The sequence below is a fragment of the Cygnus atratus genome, chromosome 1 (genome assembly GCF_013377495.2).
Source record: "Cygnus atratus isolate AKBS03 ecotype Queensland, Australia chromosome 1, CAtr_DNAZoo_HiC_assembly, whole genome shotgun sequence".
NCBI lineage: Eukaryota > Metazoa > Chordata > Aves > Anseriformes > Anatidae > Cygnus > Cygnus atratus.
In genome coordinates this window covers 165311439-165333311 of record NC_066362.1, presented here as the reverse complement: position 1 = coordinate 165333311, position 21873 = coordinate 165311439, and the positions used below count along the sequence as shown (strand labels likewise).

General features: G+C 41.2%; 1 protein-coding gene across 12 annotated transcripts in view; it reads right to left on the bottom strand.

Moving 5' to 3' along the window:
- KLF12 (KLF transcription factor 12) overlaps window positions 1-21873 on the bottom strand; it is a 249681-nt gene that overhangs the window by 150026 nt on the left and 77782 nt on the right. For 6 of the 12 annotated variants that reach the window (XM_050712193.1, XM_050712168.1, XM_050712165.1 and 3 more), the window contains 2 exons: window positions 5339-5413; window positions 4491-4580 (listed from right to left, as the gene is read on the bottom strand). In XM_050712193.1, the coding sequence (XP_050568150.1) occupies window positions 4491-4580; window positions 5339-5413 (165 nt within the window). The remainder of the gene's footprint in view (window positions 1-4490; window positions 4581-5338; window positions 5414-21873) is intronic. The other 6 variants (XM_035561281.2, XM_035561280.2, XM_035561277.2 and 3 more) reach the window with 1 other exon arrangement.

The window sequence follows — 21873 nt, the reverse complement described above, 5'->3', positions numbered from 1 at the left end:
CTAATTCTTTTTCCTGTACTGCATTTTAAATCCAAATTTGCTTGTTCTAGATATGTAACATTTCTGCAGTAAAAAGACAGATGCTATTTAAAAATACTTTAAAAAACACCCTTCAGAGCTGTCAGCCCAGGTTTGGTTTTGTCAGCGCAGGTTTGGTTTTGCACCCAAACACAATGCAAGAAATAGACCTATCATGAAACAAAGTAAATCAGAAAGTCTCCTAGCAAGACAGTCAGAGATCTTGGAGTTCAGTGCACAGATGGTAGAGAAGAACTTTACAATTCATTTAACCTAGCCTGCAAATAGACCAAGAACTCCAACACGAAAACGACTGACGGTCTGTCTTGGTATCCAAACAAATCAAAAAATGCTTAACTCTCAGCTCAGCGATTTACTCTGTTCTGGTTCCCACCTGCGTTGTGGAGGATCTCTACTACTACCACCACGTGTAGTCAAGGGACAACACCAGGTGAAGACCAGGTTACCCAGAGCAGCACCTGAAGAAGAATTTCTAATGGAAGTGCACATGGCCAGATGGTGCCTATTTCACCACAGCTATATGCCACAAATGGAAAGTTAAAAGCTGGTTCCACTTATATACAGAATCTTTTTTTCCCCCTCCTATTGTGTTTCTGTGTTGGTGGAGTAGGGGTAAGAGGAAATGGAATGTTACTTCTTTTTCAGCTTTTTGTTCCTACCTTGTCATGTTCCTGCAGTGAGCACTGTCCACTTTAGCTAGGTTGCTACATAAAAATATTTTTTATTGCTCCAGTCAATAGGCTGGTGGGTTACTAGCTCACAAAAAATAAGGACACGTGGATGTCAAAAAAAGCTTTTAATAAAGTCCCAGGTTAAGCACATACTGTTTAATCATTGCACTGATCAAATTACAAAATAAATTGAAACCTTGGAGTGCAGACTCAAATGCTACGGTCATGTCATCTGCTGAAGTAATCTGCCTAGCCAGCATTTTACAGTAACATCATTACAATAATTCCCACTCGAAGCAAGGATGTAGGCATTTAGCTTACCCTCCTTGTGGTCTTGGAGACATACCCAGAGTCACAGGGATACCTTCTGGCTCCTGCTCTCTGCCAGTAATTCAGCACTGGCACTGAGTGACTCCGGAGAAACTCTCCGTACCTTTGTTTCACCTGCGTCACGTACCTGACAGGACACCACAGGACCATGACGGCAACAGGGCAGGCCTTGAGGCAGTGCCAGCCTGCCATCATACCCAATGCACACGCTTGCCTCCACGCAACAACTGCCCAATATGCAATTTAACTCTCCTCTACCAGTTGCTCTCTCACCAGGCAAACATTTCAAGAGCGAGGACAGCAGAGGACTAGCTGGGTGTCCCAAGCAGCACTGCATGCATGGCCAAGCAACATCCACCTTCCTACAGCACGCTCCTTTCTCTGAATCCCACCTTGGAGGTCAAGAAGCAGGAACGACAGCTAATCAAGGCACAACTAATGGGAAAACACCTTTTCTGGCTGAAACATTCATATGCCCTGCAAGGAAGTTTTCAGTATCCCTAACAAGAAGCAGGCACGTGTCCTCGAAACCCACTATTAATTTAATTTTGATAAAGCTCTGCAGTAATTGCCTTGTAAGCACCCATCATGGCGGACCCACCAAAACCGGACTGCTCAGCCATCACATGCAGCAGCGATGGAGGCAGCTCCCACACCACAACAGCAACCTCCTTCTGAAACCACCTCACTTCACTGCATCTCATACGGACCAGCCCCAAAAGGGCTAAGCGAGATCATCACATGGCACCACGAGGGAATTTTTCCCTTGGGCCTGCTGCTGTTGGAAAGGGCTGGGAACTGATGCTAGGTAAGCTCCAGATAAAAATTAGGTGCATGCTTTAACACCAGGAACAGGTAACTGATAGCACAGCAGTAATGAGATTCTTCATCGCTATCATTTTTAAAATCACGAAGCTGTTTATTTGAAAGATGGGCTCAGATGTAAAGAGAAGACAATTCCAATGGTGCAGTAGCCTTTATCAGCTAAAAGATCAAGTGATACTATTCCAGTTCCTCCAAAGCCCTGTTACAGAGGCAAATCAGCACGGTTTGGTCTGATGGCTCAGCACTCATCAGCCCTGACTGAGGGCCACTGGTGCTCCAGTGCATTTTCTGGTTTTACTCATCCACGACTAATGCAGCCGTTGGGATCCTCTAGCCACAAACGCAACTTTCATTTCATAACTCCTAAACTATGTCTCGCTTTTGCCCTTGCCACAAACCGATAACCAATACCAGATACCATGCAGGAACAGAAAAAAACAAAAACAAACAAACAAAAAAAAACCTCCACATCTTCCTACAGGTTTAGAGAAGTTTGCCTAGTTTTGCCTGATGTACAGCATCCTAAGTGAAGCAGCTCCAGCTGCTACCATTAAGACTCAAATATGCTGTCTTAAGTTTGTGATGTTTTCGAAGTAGAAATGCCATCTCCCTGCATACCAATACAATACAATGGAGGTGCAACTGTAGGGTCTTTGGGCACTGTAACAGCGCGAAGAAGGAGTGCTATTTTAAATTCAGACTGCTTGGATCACACTGTAGTTCTTGTCCCATTCTTCCCAGTTATATTTATCTTCCCAAATAGCTTCACGGCCCGTCTTTGATAATTACCGCCTTCAAACACTTGTCCCTGTTATGTCTACCAACATCTACATATTCAAAACAGCCTCTGAAGCACATGCTAAACATCTGTTTCAACCACCTTTCTCTTTTAGAGTTTAAGCTGTTTTCTGGAAAATTGCCATCCTAATGGCCAGCTCCTCTGTTAGCAAACTGGAGAATTCATTTTGTATTTATTGATTGTTCCCTAATGAAGAGCCATAAAGGTGCTGGAGACTCCTGACCAGACACTACTTAATTACTACCAAAGCACATAAAATCCCAGATTAAACTGAGCTCTTTGTCCAAAGTCGCAGTCACTGGAAAAGAAAGAGATGACATCATTTTCTGCTTACAAAGTCTGTAAAATTTTATTAAAAAAATAAAACCTAAGTAAATTAAAAAATATATATATAAATTGTTCATTTCCTTACAGTTTCTAGGACACCAAATAGGTGTTCCAGAATCAAATCACACTTAGTACTCTTCCTGAAGGATCCAGCAATACGTTTCATGTATAGAACTTATTGTAAATTAAATAAACGCAAAAACCAATATAGCATTTGCCTTCTGAACAATATAAATAAAAGTTTGTGTTACATACAAAGACACAATGCAAAGCATTCAGAAGGTATTAAAATTATCTCTAATGGATCTGTCTTTTCATCACTGTCTCATACAATAATTGAATTTCAATGTTCCCTCAAACTATGCTGGTACTGGTATATTTTCTGATGGTACTGACTCTAAAGAAGGCTGAGAGGTGAGCAAGAACACCATTAAATGTCAAGCTTTTTTACTCAAAACAAGCCTCAAGAACATTCTGAATAACCAATCTCTCTTTGCAAGTCTTTCAAATTAAGTCATCCTGAAAGTTAATTCCCTTTCTTCCATATCATTTAAATTCTCAATTAAATATTTGAGAAAATAGCAGGAAGGAAAAAAACCTAACTAACAGAAGGAGGGAAAAGCCCAACCCTACATGGCAATAACATTGCTTCTTCCATTACACTTTCTGCTTGTTGGAGGCATCTGTCTTCAGAGCAATAAGGTGGCTTGAATTCTTCAGGACGGTGTAAGGTGGACACAAGGAAAAAAGGAATCTATCCGTGATTGCACAAAACCTCATCTTATTAGCCTCTATAAACATCTCTATTAAAAACAGATCCTGCCATAGTAAGCTGCAATCCCCGGTACAATTACTACCACATATGTAAGAAAATACCCTGAACAAATCCAAAAACTTAGTCATCCATTTTCCTTAAATCTGCCACTAGAATTAACATCTAACACCACATCTAACACCGAATGGTTGCTCGGCAAAAATCCAAAATCGTATTCATAGTGTCTGTTTCGTATTCAGCAGACTCTGTGACACTAACTGTAACCATCTGAAGCTTCTAGCTCTCTTATCACAACAAGTACATTCCACCCAAAAGAGCAATTTTGCTCAAACAGAAAATGCAATAAGATAAACGTATAAAGGATGAAACAACCACGGTAAAGCAAATAGCCCAAGAAAGCAGAATAGCATAAATACGTATGGGCCTTCTTGGACGTATTAATTTGGCTTCTTTGCTATAATCCATTATTCCTCCCCATATTTTAAACTGCACCCTTTTTTGCAATCGTAAAATTACACCACAGAAAGCATCTCTAACCCAGACAATTTCAGTATGTCTTCCACAGTTTTGTGTTCCCAGCTGCCTGACACATTTCCCAAGAAAATGAGCTCCAAAGTGGTAACAGAAAACAGCAATACAACAGGAGAGACAGCTAACCACAGTGTAGCTTGGCAAGGGTCACCAGCGTGCTGAAGAGTGAAGCCACACAGAAACCTCCACTTACCCCTTGCTCAGATTCCAGCAGCTCTGTTTTAACTCTGACTGCCGGCATCCCATCAAGCATTAACATTCTGTTTTCAAAGGCGTTGATGTCCTAAGGCAAAAAAAGGACAAGGTTAATCAAAAAAAGATGAAAGACACTCGATTAAATTCACTGTTTTAATTCTATAATACTGCAGAAGTAAAGTAAGTTTTTCCGAACTAAAGTTAACGGACATGAAATAATAATTTCAAAAAGTACCTATCAAGTTGCTATTTCTTTTAAAATAATAAATTATATTTTCAGTTACCCTTAAAACAGAACTAAGTCTTTGTAAACAAAAAGGGAAAATGATCTTCAATTACTATTTTTTAATTTGCAATGAATCACACACATGCATATATATACATTCATTTCTTTAGAACTGGAAAAGAGAGCAGTGATGCCAAAGAGCTTCAGATTTTTGGCAGTATACTTAGGTGTATTTGATTTGAATCACACATTTGTACTTTATATCACCTACAGAAAGCATACAGTTGAATTCAGAGAAATTATATTGAAGACCTGTACATGCACACACTATAAATTAACACACATCCTCAGATTTCGTATCATTATCTTGTAAAGTTAACTGCATTTCTCAATGAGAATCTCCCCGCGCTCACTCCTCATACAAAAGAAATTAGAAAAAAAGAGTGTAAAAACCATCCCTTCAGTAATGGACAATACAGGCTGAGAGTTTCAGTTTGAAGTGAGATTTGCAAAACTGTACTTCTCTGAATCAACATCCTTATTACAAATGCCTCGTCCCACTGTTGCCTGTTTTATGAAATATGCAAAACAATCTCTGGTGCTTTCAGTTCAAATACTACCTTAACCTGAGTTAATCTTCTAATGTAGTCAAGGCTCAAGGATGGTGCTTCAAAGCTAGCCCCTTCAGCTGCCATCTGGTTTGAACAACAGGGTGAGAATAAAGACGTTTTACCACTCTAGCAAGAATGTGACCTTATGAATCAAAACACTTTGGTCAGTTGCACAGAAATGCGAAAACGTCAAAGATGTTTCTCAAATAGAGAAACTCTAGCACGTATAGCTTATAAGTGACTCATTCGCAGCCACTTATTTGTGACCCTGTCTGGAACACAGCACTTGATACTGGGAACTCACCTCCGCGCTAACCATTACCTCTTAGTCCTCAACAAATGCACTGTAATGGAAAAAACCCTCTCCGTGTGTTTCACTGGCAGCAGATCTGTTCAGTACTGTGTGGTGCCATTATTCAGAAGGAATTCCTGTGTTCATTGCCCTGTTTATTATCACGGCTGCTTTGGGGGAATTTCAAGGAAAAATGGTATGCCATAACGCTTCCTAAAAGCTTCCAAAATACACTTGTAAAACTTAAATTAATTTAAACTTTTTTTTTTCCAGTTAATGCACTGCATCCCAGGATCTTCCCAGGCTGTTTAGGGAGTTAAGTATTGCAGCAACCGTTTACTTCTTTATACTCCTTTACTTTGTTGTAATTTAAATAACTTACACTAAAGAGCAGGGAAGCCAATACACGCATGCTCCAACACAGTGCCAAAGGCAGAGCAAATGACCTGTTTAAAATTCCCATCACCCTCACTTTGAACCCATGTGTTACACCACACAGAGCTGTGGCTACGGTTCGGTAACACGGGGAGGACAGGAACTTGGTAGTAAAGCAGAGAGCAGTGCGACAGAAAGGAAAACAGCACCTTTTTTCTCATGTTTGTAAAATTAATAACTAAATAAATAAAATTATTAAGTTTAAAGAAAAACTTTAAACACTTAAATTATGAAATTTTGGACCGAGCAAGTCATTTTCAGCTTAACATCTACACATTCAAACACATATAGATAAAGACAAGTCGAGTGACGTTCCAAATCCATGTTATGCTTCCACTGCATATCTACTTAAAGCTTGACACAACAGGAAGAAAAATATAATAATAATAATAATAATAATAATAATAATAATAATAAACAACTCTTCTTGCATCTTTTTTGCAACTCATTTTGCACACCTTGATCATTATTCAGTCTTTGAGGCATGGGGTGGGGAAAGAGGAGGGAGCAGGATGCCACAAACAGCTTGCTGAAATGGTTCCAGGCTTTACATCCCTCTTCCCAGCAAGGGCGGTGCATTGTTTACTTATCAGAAAGGGATCTCATGTCCTAGGGCGTCACTGAGCTTCAGTGGTTTGGATGTGGTTTCGGGTGGAGCTACAGCAGGAGCCAGCCTGGCATTCCAGGCTCTCCCAGCGCCTGCTCTGCAAGCAGAGAAGTCCCCCTCCTTTCGTGATTTATAAGCAGTACAGTTGAGTTTTACAGCAAGATCAGGAATATACCATAATAAAGCATCCCTTAGGCTGTTTAGCTTGTAGACAAAGAAGGATGAGCTGATATTGCTTCACGTCCCCGAGGAGGTCTTGCCCGAATGAAAAAAGGGACGTGGCTGCCTTCCGCAGGAGGCACAAGCAGAAGGAGGGGGGCAGACAAAGCGCAATTGAGGAAAGGCAGGTTTAATGAACTGTTAGAATCTGATTAGAGGCTAATGTCCCTTTTAGTGCTTTGTACCAATTTACAGCTGATATACTTGAACCATTTTTCCCACTGGCTGTGATAAACTCATTAGTTTTAAAAATGCAAGCTAACCAGAGCCTTTGAAGTTTAAAACTGATAAATCATGAAAACCTGACTAGTTCATGTACCATTTAACACATTTACATTTAACTAAATTTTCATAGCACTTGCTTCCCCTTTTGTTGTCTAAAATCATATTTCTTAAGAGCAACGCTCTGCCTTTTGAGCACTGGTCTGAAGGATGAATTCAGTGAATATTTTGGCTTTTGGGTTATTTATAATTCTGAGCAGCAATAATTGCCGGAGTAGATTCTTTCCAAATTATTTGATCCTTCTGTGTTTATAACTGAAAGGACATCGTGTGACACATCCTGGGGGGGTCCACCGCCTGGTAACTGCCGAGTGGATCTGTGTGTCGCACATACAGATGAAACGTTTAGCCCAATATTCGCTCAGAGAGCTGATCTCTCAGAACTACACTCTCCTGCTGTAACCAGCGTTTGCCCTACAGTATGTTCAAAGCCATTCAGCAAATAGAACGTAATTGCCGAGGTTTGCATACGGTGGGCAATCAGCTAAGGAAAACGGGCTTGCCTCATCCCCACAGGGGTGGGGGAGTGTGTGGAGCTCCCTCTGGAGCCTCTCCGGTCAGCTGGGCCAGATGGAGCATTCACACCTGAGTGAGACCAGGCTGCTCTAGTGCCCCATGCTAATTTATTACGCTCAGGAGACCCACCAGCCGAGATTGCCGCTATGATGTACTAAGCCAATACATTTTTCAGGCCAGAGTCCCCTCCCGGCTCACTAAACCCCTTCAGCCACTGTGCCAGCTGAATTGCAGCCCCCCCAGCACCCCACAGGTGAGGGTGATGTGAATTTGTATGACAACCCTTTGATGTCCATCGTCCCTCCTCCCAACCCAACCCACCTGGTGGACTCCAGTCACCCACTTAGGCAAAACACACAGCAGATGTCCTATACCAGGCCCTTATCAAGCCAAGCTCTGCGTGACCTTATGAAAACATCTGTTCTCTTGGATCAATAAACCAACTGATCCTAAAAGAGGATCCCCTGTTTCTCGCTGCTATCCATTTCAGTCTTTCACTGAACACGTTTGGGCATTCATTGCCTTGAAAGATTAACACGAAACACTAACCAGGCCCAGGTCTGTATGTGCAACTGCTACTGCAGTAGTTGTCACACAAAACAAATAAGCTTTAAGGTTTACAGGCTTTTCTTCTTAGAAGCTGTAGCAATCAGTCTAATAACAAGACTCCACCCTTCCAAAAGACCTACATTTTTAGTACAGCATCACTCCAACTACAAATTGACATTTTCTTTACGAGGACAACTGTCTGTTGCAAGTTGTAATCAAATTATCATCAGCTACTTAAAGGGAATAAAAAACAAAACAAAAACTCCTATCTCATCCTGGTTCAACCCTCCCCCCCCCCCCCCCAGCATCCTGTAGTGTTTATTCATTTAATTATGAATGACACCATTACGAAATCTGGCTCCATTTGGGAGAAGGCCCGTAGTTTTGAAGCCAAGTTTTTAATTTGACCAAGCCATACCTTCAAGAATCACGCTGCAAGCTTTTAACAGCAACAGGGGGAGCTGGTGCCAGAACCAACCTCCTGCCCTGAGAGGCAACCAAAGATGCCTCTAAACTCACTCCATAATTTGTTCTAAGTGCAAGATGACAAAATCTGACCCCCCCCACACACACCAGTCTCCAGTATTTTTAAGTCCAGCTCCTCAGTACTGATGCATGAGAAATGAAATGATGCTCTCCAAGATCACGGTTGGCCAGACTGATGGGTACAACCCATGCTACTGCAGGAAGACAGCAGCAAGCTCAGGATTCAGAGCACCCAGAACCCAGACCCTACATCCCCTGCATGCACTGACAGTCATTTATTTACGTTCCTGTGCAAGACCGGCTCCTTCTCGTTTCATCTCATGAACACAAGGGATATACAGAAGCAAGGGTGCGTGATGCTAGTTACTGCTGTCATTAATGAAGATAACAGACTGACTTAGTCATGTTGAAGCACTGCACACACACAGAAGGCAAAGCCCTCAATGACTGTAAACTTTTCTATGAAACCCCAAAATGTTCAGCTGACAAGTCAACGCTTCGTGAGGGGTGGGTTGACCCTGGCTGGCTGTCAGACACCCACCCAGCCACTCTCTCACTCCTCCTCCTCAAAAGGAGGGAGGGAGAAAATAAAATGAAAACACTCATGGGCCAAGATAAAGACAAAGAGATCCCTTACCAATCACCGTCACAGGAAATACAGATTTGACTTGGGGAAAATTAATTTAATTTGTCGCCGATTAAAATAGAGTTGGATGGTGAGAAACAAAAAGCAGAACACCTTCCCCCCACCCCTCCTTTCTTCCTAGGCTCAGCTTCAGTCCTACCCTTCAGACTCCCCTGTGCACTGTCCCCAGGTGACACAGGGGGACAGGGAACATGGAGGCTGCAGTCAGCCCACAGCAGTTCCTCCTGGCCGCTCCTTCCTCCTCATGCTTTTCCCTGCTCCATAGGGGTCGTTCCCCACAGGATGCGGTCCTGCAGGAAAATCTGCTCCTGTGTGGGCTCTCCACAGCCTACAGTTCCTTCAGGTCCTCCATGGGCACCGGTGTGGACGTCTCTTCCACTGTGGTCCTCTCCACAGGCAGCAGGACCTGCTCCACCAAAGTCTCCTCAGTGGGCTGCAGGGGAGTCTTTACACCAGCACCTTGCACACCTCCTCTCTAACCACGGTGTTCTGCCTGTGCAATGTTTTGCCCTTTCTTATATACGTTTTCCCCGAGGTGCCGCCATTTTGGCTGCTGGGCCCAGCCATGCCCTGTGGTGGGGCCGTTGGAGCTGGCTAAAGCTGGCTGTGTCCAGCATGGGGCAGCCTCAGCCTCTCCTCGCAGAGGAGTCCCCGCAGCCAGCACCTTGCCACATGCAGACACTGCAGCGATACGCACTAACAGCACCACTTTGCAAGTTTATGTAACTTCAGATTACTTAGCACCGACCAGTGGCTCATACTGGTTTCTCACCGCTCCCCTTTCCTCTCTTGCAGAACCCCACATTTTGTGAACCACTGAACACACCATTACTTGGACAGATTTTTCTACACAACATCACACTTTTAGAACTGTCTGTATCCTCGTGAATTTTACTCCTTGTCTTGTCCCCAGTGCCATTTCCGTAATTATTCAGTGTGACTAATAAAACAGATTCCTTTGCTTTTCTGTATGAACTTAACATCTATCATGACCCAATCTCTATCACTTTCATTTTTGAGAAGTGCAGTATCAGTTGCGGGAAGAACAGAGTCAAATTAGATTTACAATTAAAAAGTTTCAGGTTTAAGGGTAATAGTTTTGAAAACCTAAGAGCTGAGGACAGCCCCTAAGCAGCTTTCCTGTCTCAAAGCTATGACTTACAATTTGCCTTGCCTCATCTTCCAGTCATTTTTACACAAGTTTTCTGCACATGCAGTAATTTCCAAATTCATCATTATATTCTCATTTATGCTTTCAAAACTTCTGGTCATTTTTGCAGGACTTCTAAATTTATTTATTTATTATTATTATTTTTTATATACAACTAACTTAAATACATCTGACCTAATAACTAATACTGAACTAACCACAAAGTAGCCCATGTTACTTATTTGCCCTGGCAGTAAGATTACTCTGTTGATTCTTCTGAAGACAAATACCTAAATTCATGCTATTCCCATTACTTACATTACTATACTGAAGTTATCCATTAACAAAGCAGCAGACAGCATAACACCTCAGGGCAAAATATCTGAAGTGATTCATTTAAGGCAAAGCTTTTGAAGATATGTTGCATCCCTTTAAGGGTATAACCAGATACGGTTTTGAAAGTTTGAAATGCCTTTTCTCATTGATTCAAGGGAGACTAGAAGAAAAGATTGCCATCTCTTCTCAAATATCACTACCATCTCCAGAGGGAGAGGAAGCCAAGAAGAATGCGTTCTCGAATTTTCACAGGAAAGAACCATGAAACTGCCTTCTACCTCAATCACCTACTCTTGCTGAAGACCTTCATTTCCAAAGAAGTCCTTTATACACCATACAATGAGATTTGTTAGTCATTGAAATGAAGTTATCTCTAGAGTAAAGCATACCAGTTAACATCGCCACAGTGTGTATAACAGCAGTTCATTCCAATAAGTGAAGGAAACAACTATCCAATAGAAAATAAAAGTAAATTTATGTAGCTAGAAGGTAATCACTCAACTGGGAATTCTGCCAGGGAATCGGGGTTAACAGCCCATGTCTTGCCATAGGATCTTCATCATATGTAATTATGTCTATAGCTGTGTGAAATGTTCATAACGAAAGCATACTCTGGTAGTTCTGCATTTTACTCTGAACTTGAATTTCAAGTCAAATTACCAGAAAAGAAAAGGATCACTTGCATTTATTGACACCTCCAGGAAAAGCGAAACAATTTCTTAAGAAATAAATAGACAAGCCTTAAACTTTACACTATATTCAAGTAAAACGGGTGTGTTTGATCTGAGTTCAATTCAAAATAAAATTCCTTTAGTGAGGACAGAACAGAGTTTGCAGAAGCCTATGTGAACAATATAGACATACATACATACTTTGTTTTATGTCTTATCTGAAACACAATCTTAAACAGCACAGCAATGGACTTCTGGAAATATGCTAGGACATCAGATCAGCATGTGACTATAAAGAATAATTAACTACAGCTAACAGGAAGGCTATTTTTCACTAGTCTGCACATCTCCTTCTGCTCTGCCTGTTAGCCCTAAAGAGAGCTCAGGGTGTAACCAAATGCAGTGCATGACATTCCTTACACGCAGTCTACATATATATATATGTGTATATATATATATATATGTATATATCACAGACATACATCTACATGGCATCCAGTGATCACGGAGACACCATAGCTCTAGGTCTAGTAAATATATCTTCCATGATGGCCTCTGAGTATGGTCTTGTATTAGAACCAGGCATGCCTGGTACAGCCCACACCTGAACAGCAGTTGTGACTCAGTGCTGTCAGCACCTGAGAAGCACGTGCAGTGGCTGGCCTTTAGCTCAGGGTGTCCTGCTGAGATCCTTATCTGATGTACCAGATCATGTCCGGCTGCACCCTGCTGTTATCAGCACAAAGACATACACATCCAACACAAGCTTCTTCAATTCCTACTCTGGTTCTTAGAGCCTTAATAAAAATAAAATTAAAAAAAAATACGAATTTTGCAGACAGCGGAATTCCAAAAGTAGTTAAGTAGCCAAGTCCCTAAGGATATCACTGTGTTTTCATTTGCTATGTATTTTTACAAATCTGTCTCCGGGGAAAAAGCTCAAGTCCAGACAAGATTCAGTCATAGAACCAGGAAGACAACCAAGTTCTCACGTTTCGCTTTTGAAACCTTTTTGGTTTGTTTGGGTTTAAATTAGTTTTAGCAACCATAAATAGAACCAAAGAAATGTGGGCAGCTTCCAGGTGAGAGGAGCGTCAAGTGCACTGGAAACTAGAAGCCAATCTACTATTTCTCAGACTCCGCAAGCAACTCTGTCAGGTTAAACTGCTCAAAATCCTTTTACATCAGCTCCGCTTTCCTGCCACTTTCATCCAACTCTACAAACAATTATTGATCATTCCTGTATATATCATTCAGATGCTGTTACAAGTAACATTAATTGTATCAGAGCCATATATTTAACTTTTTACCAACTATAATGGCTTCATTGTTCTCCTTCTAGTACAATATTCACAGAATAACTGGTATGATTTTTAAAACACCAAATGATTTCCTTAATATTTGTGGATCTTTTTTTAGTCTTGCACTTAAAAGCCTTGCTTAAAAACATGTCCCCTGCACAAGCACATGCATGCACACACACACAAAAAAACAAAGCAGAACAAAAAAAAAAAAAAACACTAAAAAAAACTAAAAAACACCACACAGAGAAAGCTGAAAAAGAGACATCTATTCAGGATAGAGAGATATATTGAAAAAATGGTATGTTTCAGAGAAACATGCACTGCATTTATCTTTCCACAGGAATTAATCAAAACTAAAAAAATATTTTTGTAACACTTCATGATGCGTAACAGTAAAATAAACTTTTCATACCTTCCTGTGTTTTTTTTTTTAAAGCACCGACAAGTAGTGAAGGTTGCTATCAAGTGGAAACTTATGACTTTTCACCAAAAAAAATAGTAATTGACCTATATTGCCACTCGTTCTTGACCACAGTTACAAGTCAAGTGGTTTTAAAAAACTACTTCTCAATTTCCAAAGTAGCTTTCCGCTCTTAGGTCAATTGCCCTTGAGTTTGGAGAATAGTTTGAAGAATGTGAGGCTTAAAATTAAAAACAAACAAACAGGAAAAAAAATCGGTCAGGAGAGTGTAGATTTTTCATAGTCCTGTAAATGTTATATTGATGCAACTTGTAAAACACATGCTAATTGAAGGTTACCTTTACTATTAGGTGGGCTGTTGCCTCAATTATTAATCTTGAGAAAAATAATTGCATAAGACATAAACAGCTGGTAAAAGCAGTTTCTATTACATCAGTTTTCATTTAAGATGTCCCCATGTCTTTTGTATTTACTGAAGACTAAAATCAAAGTTTGTATAATCAAAAATAAGTCTCAGGTCACAACATGCTTTTAATTAACTTCTCCTGGTGCTAGAAGGAGTATGTGACATCAACAGAGTGTCAAGGGAATAGTTCTGCCATCTGACAAAATTTTCCTGTATCTGTTAATTGCATAAATTGTTGCTTTTCTGTAACTGGTGAGCAAATGAGCATTGAATGGAACTGCCCAGGAGCTTACCAGGAAATACACGGTGACCAGAATTCTAGCCCAAATTCTGCCCTTACCTGCTCCAGTAGGAAAAGGAGCAGCTTGAACTGTGGGGAACATGTTGGCATGCTTTTCCACCCACCTGCCAATCTGCAAAAGTCTGCTTCCATGAAGACAGTAACAATATGAACCTTGCACACTGGAGAATAAAAGGAACATTTAGCAGGTAGCAGCAGCCATGGTTTTGTCCAAAATTTTTGTATGTTCCAGTGTGACAGGCCAAATGACCGAACGTCATTCCTCTTTGACAAGAAGACAAGTTGCAGTCTAAGGGGTCTGCTTGGCTCTGTCACTCCCTGAAGCCCAAAGGGACCGTCACCTCAAAGGGACTGCACCTTCAGCTCTGCCACCACAAAGCACAAAGGTTTCAGGGGCCTGGACATCAGCGCTTCCTCCTTACGTTACATTGCCCTTTTCATTCTGGTTTTCAAGGGAAGCAAACAAGCTACAGCTAATACTGTACACCTTGCTCGAGCACAACCAGCTGGTGGGTCATGCCAAACCCTTCAGTGTGGGGAGAAAACTTGCTCCTCCACATCCTATGTTCCCTTCCCTAGGATAAAATGTAGTTATAAATTGATTGTCAATGCCAAAAGCTGATTTGTTGTAAATCACAAACTTTACAAACTATATCCTCTTAACAAGAGCAATATAAGATAATGTAGTCATTAACTGTGCCTAGTTCCCTTCTAGCAGCTGGGCCACAGAAATTTTAAGAAGCTGTTATTGCTCATAGCCAACAAAAGTGTTTCTAATTTATCTGAAAGCTCCAATATATAAGCAGAACCAAAAGTGTACCAGGAGAAGTCAGCTTTCCCCCTTTGGGTTAAAAATGTAACCGCTGAACTGTAGAAAATTCAGTTAAGCAGGCCTTATTTTCAGTTCAGATTTTACTTCTTCACAGAAAATTTTAAAAAACATTTTTTACTCTTTAAGAAAGACCAGTACATGACAGATGTAAGAAAATCCCTTGTTCCCAGAAATCAGGTGCTGGTTTCCAGCTTGGCTTGTTGAATTGCCAAGTAGAGGGACAGAAGAGAAAGCAGATTTACTGCAGGGCTTACAAAGAGGAGAAGACACTTGCATGCAGCTGCAACCTCCAACGCCAGATACTGTTGGGCACACCTGCAAGCAGCAGAGCTGATTCTCACAGGACCTCAGAAACCGTCTGACGTGGTTCAAGTTCAAAGTCATAGAGATGATAGGCAGCAAGTGATGAAACCAAAAATATTCTTTCAGTGGCCCCATCCCATCTGTTAGGAAGAGCTGTAACCACAGCCTTTGCCCCAGCAACTCTGCTGGAGCAACAGCACTGAGAGAGTGTAGACTGGTTCTGCTGCTCGTATTTGCAAAGCTGTGTATAAATACCATTTGATTCATACATATGCTGAAATAACAAAGTATTAATTAAATTAAGCTGAATGATTGCATGTTCAGGAGAAAAAGTCAGATTATTTGCCAGAAGTTAAACATCAGTTTATCAACCTTCCCTTTTGCACAGTACCTTCCATGGGGTATGGAAGTATGGCAATTGCTTTAGATGCTTCTTGCTGTGAAGCAAACAAACTGCTTATTCCAATGTTTCAAAAGAAAGGGTGTATGCTCTGATGAAACTCCCAAACTGCAAATGTTTAACATCCTCTCGCAACCTGATCTCTGCCCTATTTAACATCAGTTTGAGGTCTTCCCATTCCCATGGGCTTCAGTACAAATTTCTGGGAAAATATTAATATCAAAGCTGGCAAATAGCACTCATTAGTGTATTTCCAAAAAAAAAAGAAAAGGGGGGGGGGGGGGGGGGCAAACTCTGACTTTTGTTCAGTTAGTGAATGAATTATAAAGGACCTCAATTCATGAATGAGAATTTTTAAGTATCTACCAAATATGTGAAAAAATTGTCTGCAATAATGTACCCATCGCAGACTGCTCACATCAATTTCTAGATAGTCACTATTATGGATACCCAATTGCTCACATGATGTATTTTCTTACCCAAGGCAGGATGACCAAAATATTTGTATAGAATAGGAAACAGTCACATTGAACCCCACAAGCAATAAATGATGGGGGAATTAGGGTCCTTTAAAAGGCAATCCTAACTAAGTGTTAAGAATTTCTAATTAACAGGTTTCAAATGTCAACAGCATGCATTTCCCACAGATTCTAAGTGAAGCTGCGATTCCTCAAACCCATTTGATAAGAAGTGTACTGCACATGAACGTTTCTGCCAATAATCAAAATAACTGCTTTCAGATTAAAGAACATTTTAAGTAACTATGGGTATAGCCATGAAAATGACAGAAAAAAAAATCTGAAAAAGAGATATAAGAGTAGCAAATATATAGCTCTACAATGACAGATCCTTTGAACTTTGATTACAGCACCCTTAAAATTCAGGGATACCAAATTTGCTATATACAGCCAATCATACTAGGTATATAAAATAAATTTAAGATTTTAAAAATAAAGTAACACATCTGTATTAAGAGGAAAGATAAGTGTGGAACGTGTAACACATCAGTTAGCATGAAACATTGTGAAACCCTGGAACAATTCAGGGAACAATGAATCACAGAATCATTCAGGTTGGAAAAGACCTCTAAGATCATCTAGTCCAACCTTTAACCTAGCACTGCCAAGTCCACCATTGAACCACGTCACTAATTTCTACATCTACATGTTTCTTGAAGACCTCCAGGGATGGTGACTCAACTACTTCCATGGGCAGCCTGTTCCAATACTTCACAACCCTATCGGTGAAGAATCCTACAGCCCATTATTTTATTTTTTTTTACTTTTTTTTTGGACAAGATTCCAATATAAGTCAGCTGGGAAGGGGCCTCCAGAGGTCTCCTGTCCAACCTCATGCTAAAGGCAGGGGCAGCCTGAAGTTCTGACCAAGTTGCTCAGGGTTATGCCCAATAAGATCTTTAAAAAGCTCCAAGGATGGAGAAGGCACAACCTCTCTAGACAAGCTACTCCACTGAATAACAGCCCCTGCTGGGGAATAAAAGCTTTTCCTCACAGTGTCTGAACCTTTCTTATTCCAATGAGGGCAATTGCAGGGTCCTGCACTTAGGGAGGAATAACCCCAAGCACCAGTACAGGCTGGGGGTGACCTGCTGGAGTGCAGCTCTGCAGAGAAGGACCTGGGAGTCCCGGTGGACAGCAGGCTGACCATGAGCCAGCAATGTGCCCTTGTGCCCAAGAAGGCCACAGGCATCCTGGGCTGCATTCAGAAGAATGTTGCCAGCAAGTTGAGGGAGGTGATCCTGCCCCTCTACTCAGCCCTTGTGGGGCCACACCTGGAGTGTTGTGTCCAGTTCTGGGCTCCCCAGTACAAGAGGGACATAGAGCTCCTGGAGCGAGTCCAGAGGAGGGCTACGAAGATGATTAGAGAACTGGAGCACCTGTCATACAAGGACAGGCTGAGAGAGCTGGGCCTGTTTAGCCTGGAAAAGAGGAGACTGAGGGGAGACCTCATTAATGTGTATAAATATCTGAGGGGAGGATGTCAAGAGGATAGAGCTGGTCTCTTTTCAATTGTGCCCAGCAGCAGGACAAAAGGCAATGGACACAAACTGAAGCACCGGAGGTTCTGGATGAATATGAGAGGACACTTCTTTACTGTGAAAGTGACAGAGCACTGGAACAGGGTGCCCAGAGAGGTGGTGGAGTCTCCTTCTCTGGAGATATTCAAAACCCGCCTGGATGCCATCCTGAGCAACGTGCTCTAGGTGACCCTGCTCAGCACGGGGGTTAGACTAGATGATCTTCAGAGGTCCCTTCCAACCTTGTCCATTCTGTGAGTCTGTGTGATTTCAAAGCATGCCCATTGGTTCTCATTCTCCCACCACACTTTTCTTCCATCACTACCCTCCAGGTCCCTCCAGGTGGGGTGCAACCAACTGACTACAACACTCTGAGCCCAGGCATTCAACTCATCTTCGCCCATTTGATGGTGCTCCCATTATTCATGCTGTACTAACCCATAGCTTGGATACCAGACTATTGGTTAAAACCACTGGTAAAAGCCTTCCAGAAGTTGAGATGAATGGATTATGTTTCTCTCCCCTCACCCATTTCCCCCGTCACTCTGTATCACAGATGGCAAGCATCTGGGTCACACATTACTGTGGGTGAATCCATGCTATTTCCAGTTACCACCTCTTTCTTCAACATGCCCAGAAACGTTTCCAGGGGACTGACTCTATGATTCTTCTGTGGACCAAAGGGAGGCTGACTGCCCCATGTCCTTGGTTCACCCTTTCAGACTTCTCTGAAAAGGACAGCACTGCTTGGTTTCTTCTCCTCATCAGGGATCTCCCACTGTCTCCATGACCTTTCAAACATGGTAGACAAGGGTGCTGCCAGAACACTGACCAGCTGCCTCAGCACCCATGGGCTTGTTTGGGTTCAGTCCTCTAAGGGAAACCCCAGCTTGGCTGTCATCACAATGGGTGCTTCTGCTCCTTGAACCCTGCCTCTAAGCACAGGGGCCTATAAGAAGGCCGTGCCGGTGATGGCCGAGGCAGAAAAGGCAATGGAGTACCTCAGCCTTATGGTGCTTGCTTTCAGCCTCCCCAGTTTGCCACAGACCTACATTTTCCTTGTCCAGCTTTTTTCCACTGATGTTGTGGTAGAAGCTCGTGTTGTTGCCTTTGACATCCCCTACAAGACAGAACTCCATCTGAGCTTTGGCTTTCCTGATGCTGTTGCCACGTGCCTGCGTGGTATTTCTGTGCTCATCCTTTGAAGCCTGTCCCTGCTTCCACCTCCTGCAATACTGCTCTTTTTGCACTGGAATTCAGTCACGAGTTTCCCCCTTAAGAGAAGCCAGTCTCCTGACAAGTCCACTTGCCTTATGAGCTGCCAGTGGATTAGAAAACAATTGGACTTTTCTTCTACAAATTTGTTTTTCAGGAGGTATTAAGAACAAAAATACAGATAAAACCTCTGGCTAACACATGTATCTGTGCCACAGATTTTTTGCAGCTCTAAACAATGTGATTCCTGTCCTCAGAAGAGTGAGTTTATGTTCTTCTGGTAGCACCTGGTACAGGTCACTATCAAGAAGAGACTAAAAACCAGGTGGGCCACTGACTGAAACACATCAACGATATTCTTCTGCAGCATTTCACTGCCAGGGATTCATTGCAGAGGCAAAACAGACTGTCAACACAGCTTAGCAGGGACTTCAAATAACACCTTCAGAGCCCACTTCCTTTGTTTTCCTCAACCATTACTTTATCGTTGAAAATGACGCAGTACAGTCCATGTGTACCACCATCTCTGGCTGATTTCATATATTGTAAGTATCACAGCCAAATAATTGTGCTTGGCAAAGCACCAGAACATTGCTAGTTACTGTCATTTCCACTGAAACATACGGTACACCAAGCTATACAATAAAAAATACATCTCTACCGGCTCTTCAACTCTAGCTTGCTTCAGAAGCGCTCTATGTAAATGCATTTGACAGAATTGTGTGACTGTTAAATGTGCCCCTGCTGTGTCTTTAAATCCTCATTAGTGTTCTTTAAGTCAGTGCACCTGATTATACATTGCACAGCAGGAAGATCTAACAAAGTATTGTTATTTGTATTATCTTTTTATAACCTAGCATCACATTCCCATTAAAAATGTATAGTGACCTTACCCATGTCAAGGCTTTCAAGAAATAAATAATGCACTGAGATAATTGGTTGTTTGCCATCATACATAGTCTTTATTGCATGTGTCAAGCCGAGTCATACTAATATATTTAACATTTCTCATTAGGACATAATAGGAAATTGTGGCTGTATAAATCACATAGTTATTCCCAACACGTGGCTTAGTTACACTGTGTAAAATGATGAAAACGATTTCCTGTCCACACTAGCTATGTCTCACATAGAATAAAATGTTTTTATCAGATTTACTTTGCACCACAAGAACTGGATGGGTTAAGCTGCTCATATTTTTAAGCAATGATTTCTGCACAGGCATAGAGAGTTGCATGCACTGAAACATGTACCGCATCTTTCTGAAGAGATCTGGACCACTAACATTCATATTGTGACAAGCTGCCTACATTATCATTCTGCATGCTGAAATTCAATAAATATTATTAGAATATTCTAACCACAAAAATCACAGCCACCGTGGTTTCAACAGCAGTGTTATCAGACAGTGAATGATGCTGGACACAAATCTGAACAGTAATTCCCTCAATCAATATAGATGATTCTCAATAATGCAGTTCACATTAGAAAGCTCATGCCAACTCATTAGTCCACATATAAACAGATTTTTTTTTTTTTTAACAGAAAAATGCTTTTCTCGCTCTTCATAATAATTAAAGAATTAAAAAATGAATTAAAGGTAGCCTAAAGAACGTATGCCAGATACCCAATTCATGTTTTGTGATGAAAAGCACCAAATCTACATCACTGTTGGAGACACCCTGGCTTAGAGCAATCATGGAGCCTCCCTCAAACTTTTGAGATTTTTGTCTGCATGTGTACACAGACACATGTATGTGGAGGTATACTTTATATTGTCTGGAAACACTGATAAATTCTGAATTTCTAGAATTATAGAAAAAAGCACAGTAATTTTATCTCCTCTTTGGTGCCAGGAACAATAACAAATTATCCACTATGAAGAGCAAATTGTGAAAGTCTATCACCATTTATCCTTGCATTTAAAAGAGTCTCTGAAGTATAAATTCAGACCTTCCCCTCCCCCCCCTATTTTTTTTAAATGACTATATTCTGTGAATGGTCATTTATCTGAGAAAAAGCAGAGATGTAAATTTATTTTCAACCTGAAAGAATACATGCTGGTTCAATGGATTATACTTATTATTCTAAAAGAGTAAATTCAGTATTAACCGGCATACACCGAAACTAAAAACAAAACCTTGTACTGCTGACCAACTCTGAGGAACTACCAGATTAATTCAAGAGATCATTATTAATACTGCTGTGAATATATGTAATTATCAAGCCTCGTAAAATCCTATTCAAGCAAAGCAAACCTTTTAAAGTAGGTTAGCAAATAATCTTTTACATTTTTGGCATCATCAGCTGCCATACAACAGCTCTAGAGTCACGTTTATTACGTAAATGAAGAGTTAGGTTTATTACTGTAATGAAGAATTTTTACTGCAGTTTTGCAGTGCAGATACTAGTTAAGTGCTTTACATATCAATCATCTTGAAGGGCCTACAAAGAGGTCAGTCACTAGCATCCACTCAGGACTAAATCTTGGCTGACTACCTGGATCATCCCTCAGTGCTGAAAGCAGTCCAAGCTGATTCAGACCGGGATTGCCCAGCTTCACACCTCAATGGCGAGAAATACGGATTCATAATTCTCAGCATAACCAGTGTTCCTGAGCTGTGACCTCAGGAAGAAGTAAGGGACACAGACTCTTCCGTGCCACAACAACGTAATGAGCTGTGGATGTTTACTCTTTTAGACCTTTAAATTTTTTAAACTTGGGAAATTTTCAAAATGAAAGCCTTGGGAATTTTACTTAAATGAACACCGATTTTAATAGCAACTATACCCATGCTAGTTAGCGCTTAGGTTCCTTAGCAAATGCAACATTATCTCAACCACACATGAAAAACACCTTTTTTTCTATCTTACTAGAGAAAATATAGACAAATACTTTTACGCTACCTGTATTTGGAACAGAAAAAGGAGACTTCTCTCTGAGACTAACATACTATTTTTCACACCAGTACTTCATAAAACTGCTCTATCATGAACAACTGGAAAAAGGAAAGACACGTTTTGCAATATACACTTATGCCAAAGAAAAGTAAGGCACCAAGAACCAGGGCCTGTGGAAGCTCTCGTAATTACGGGGTTCCTTCAGCCACCAAGACTCTTCAGGAGCCTCTCCTG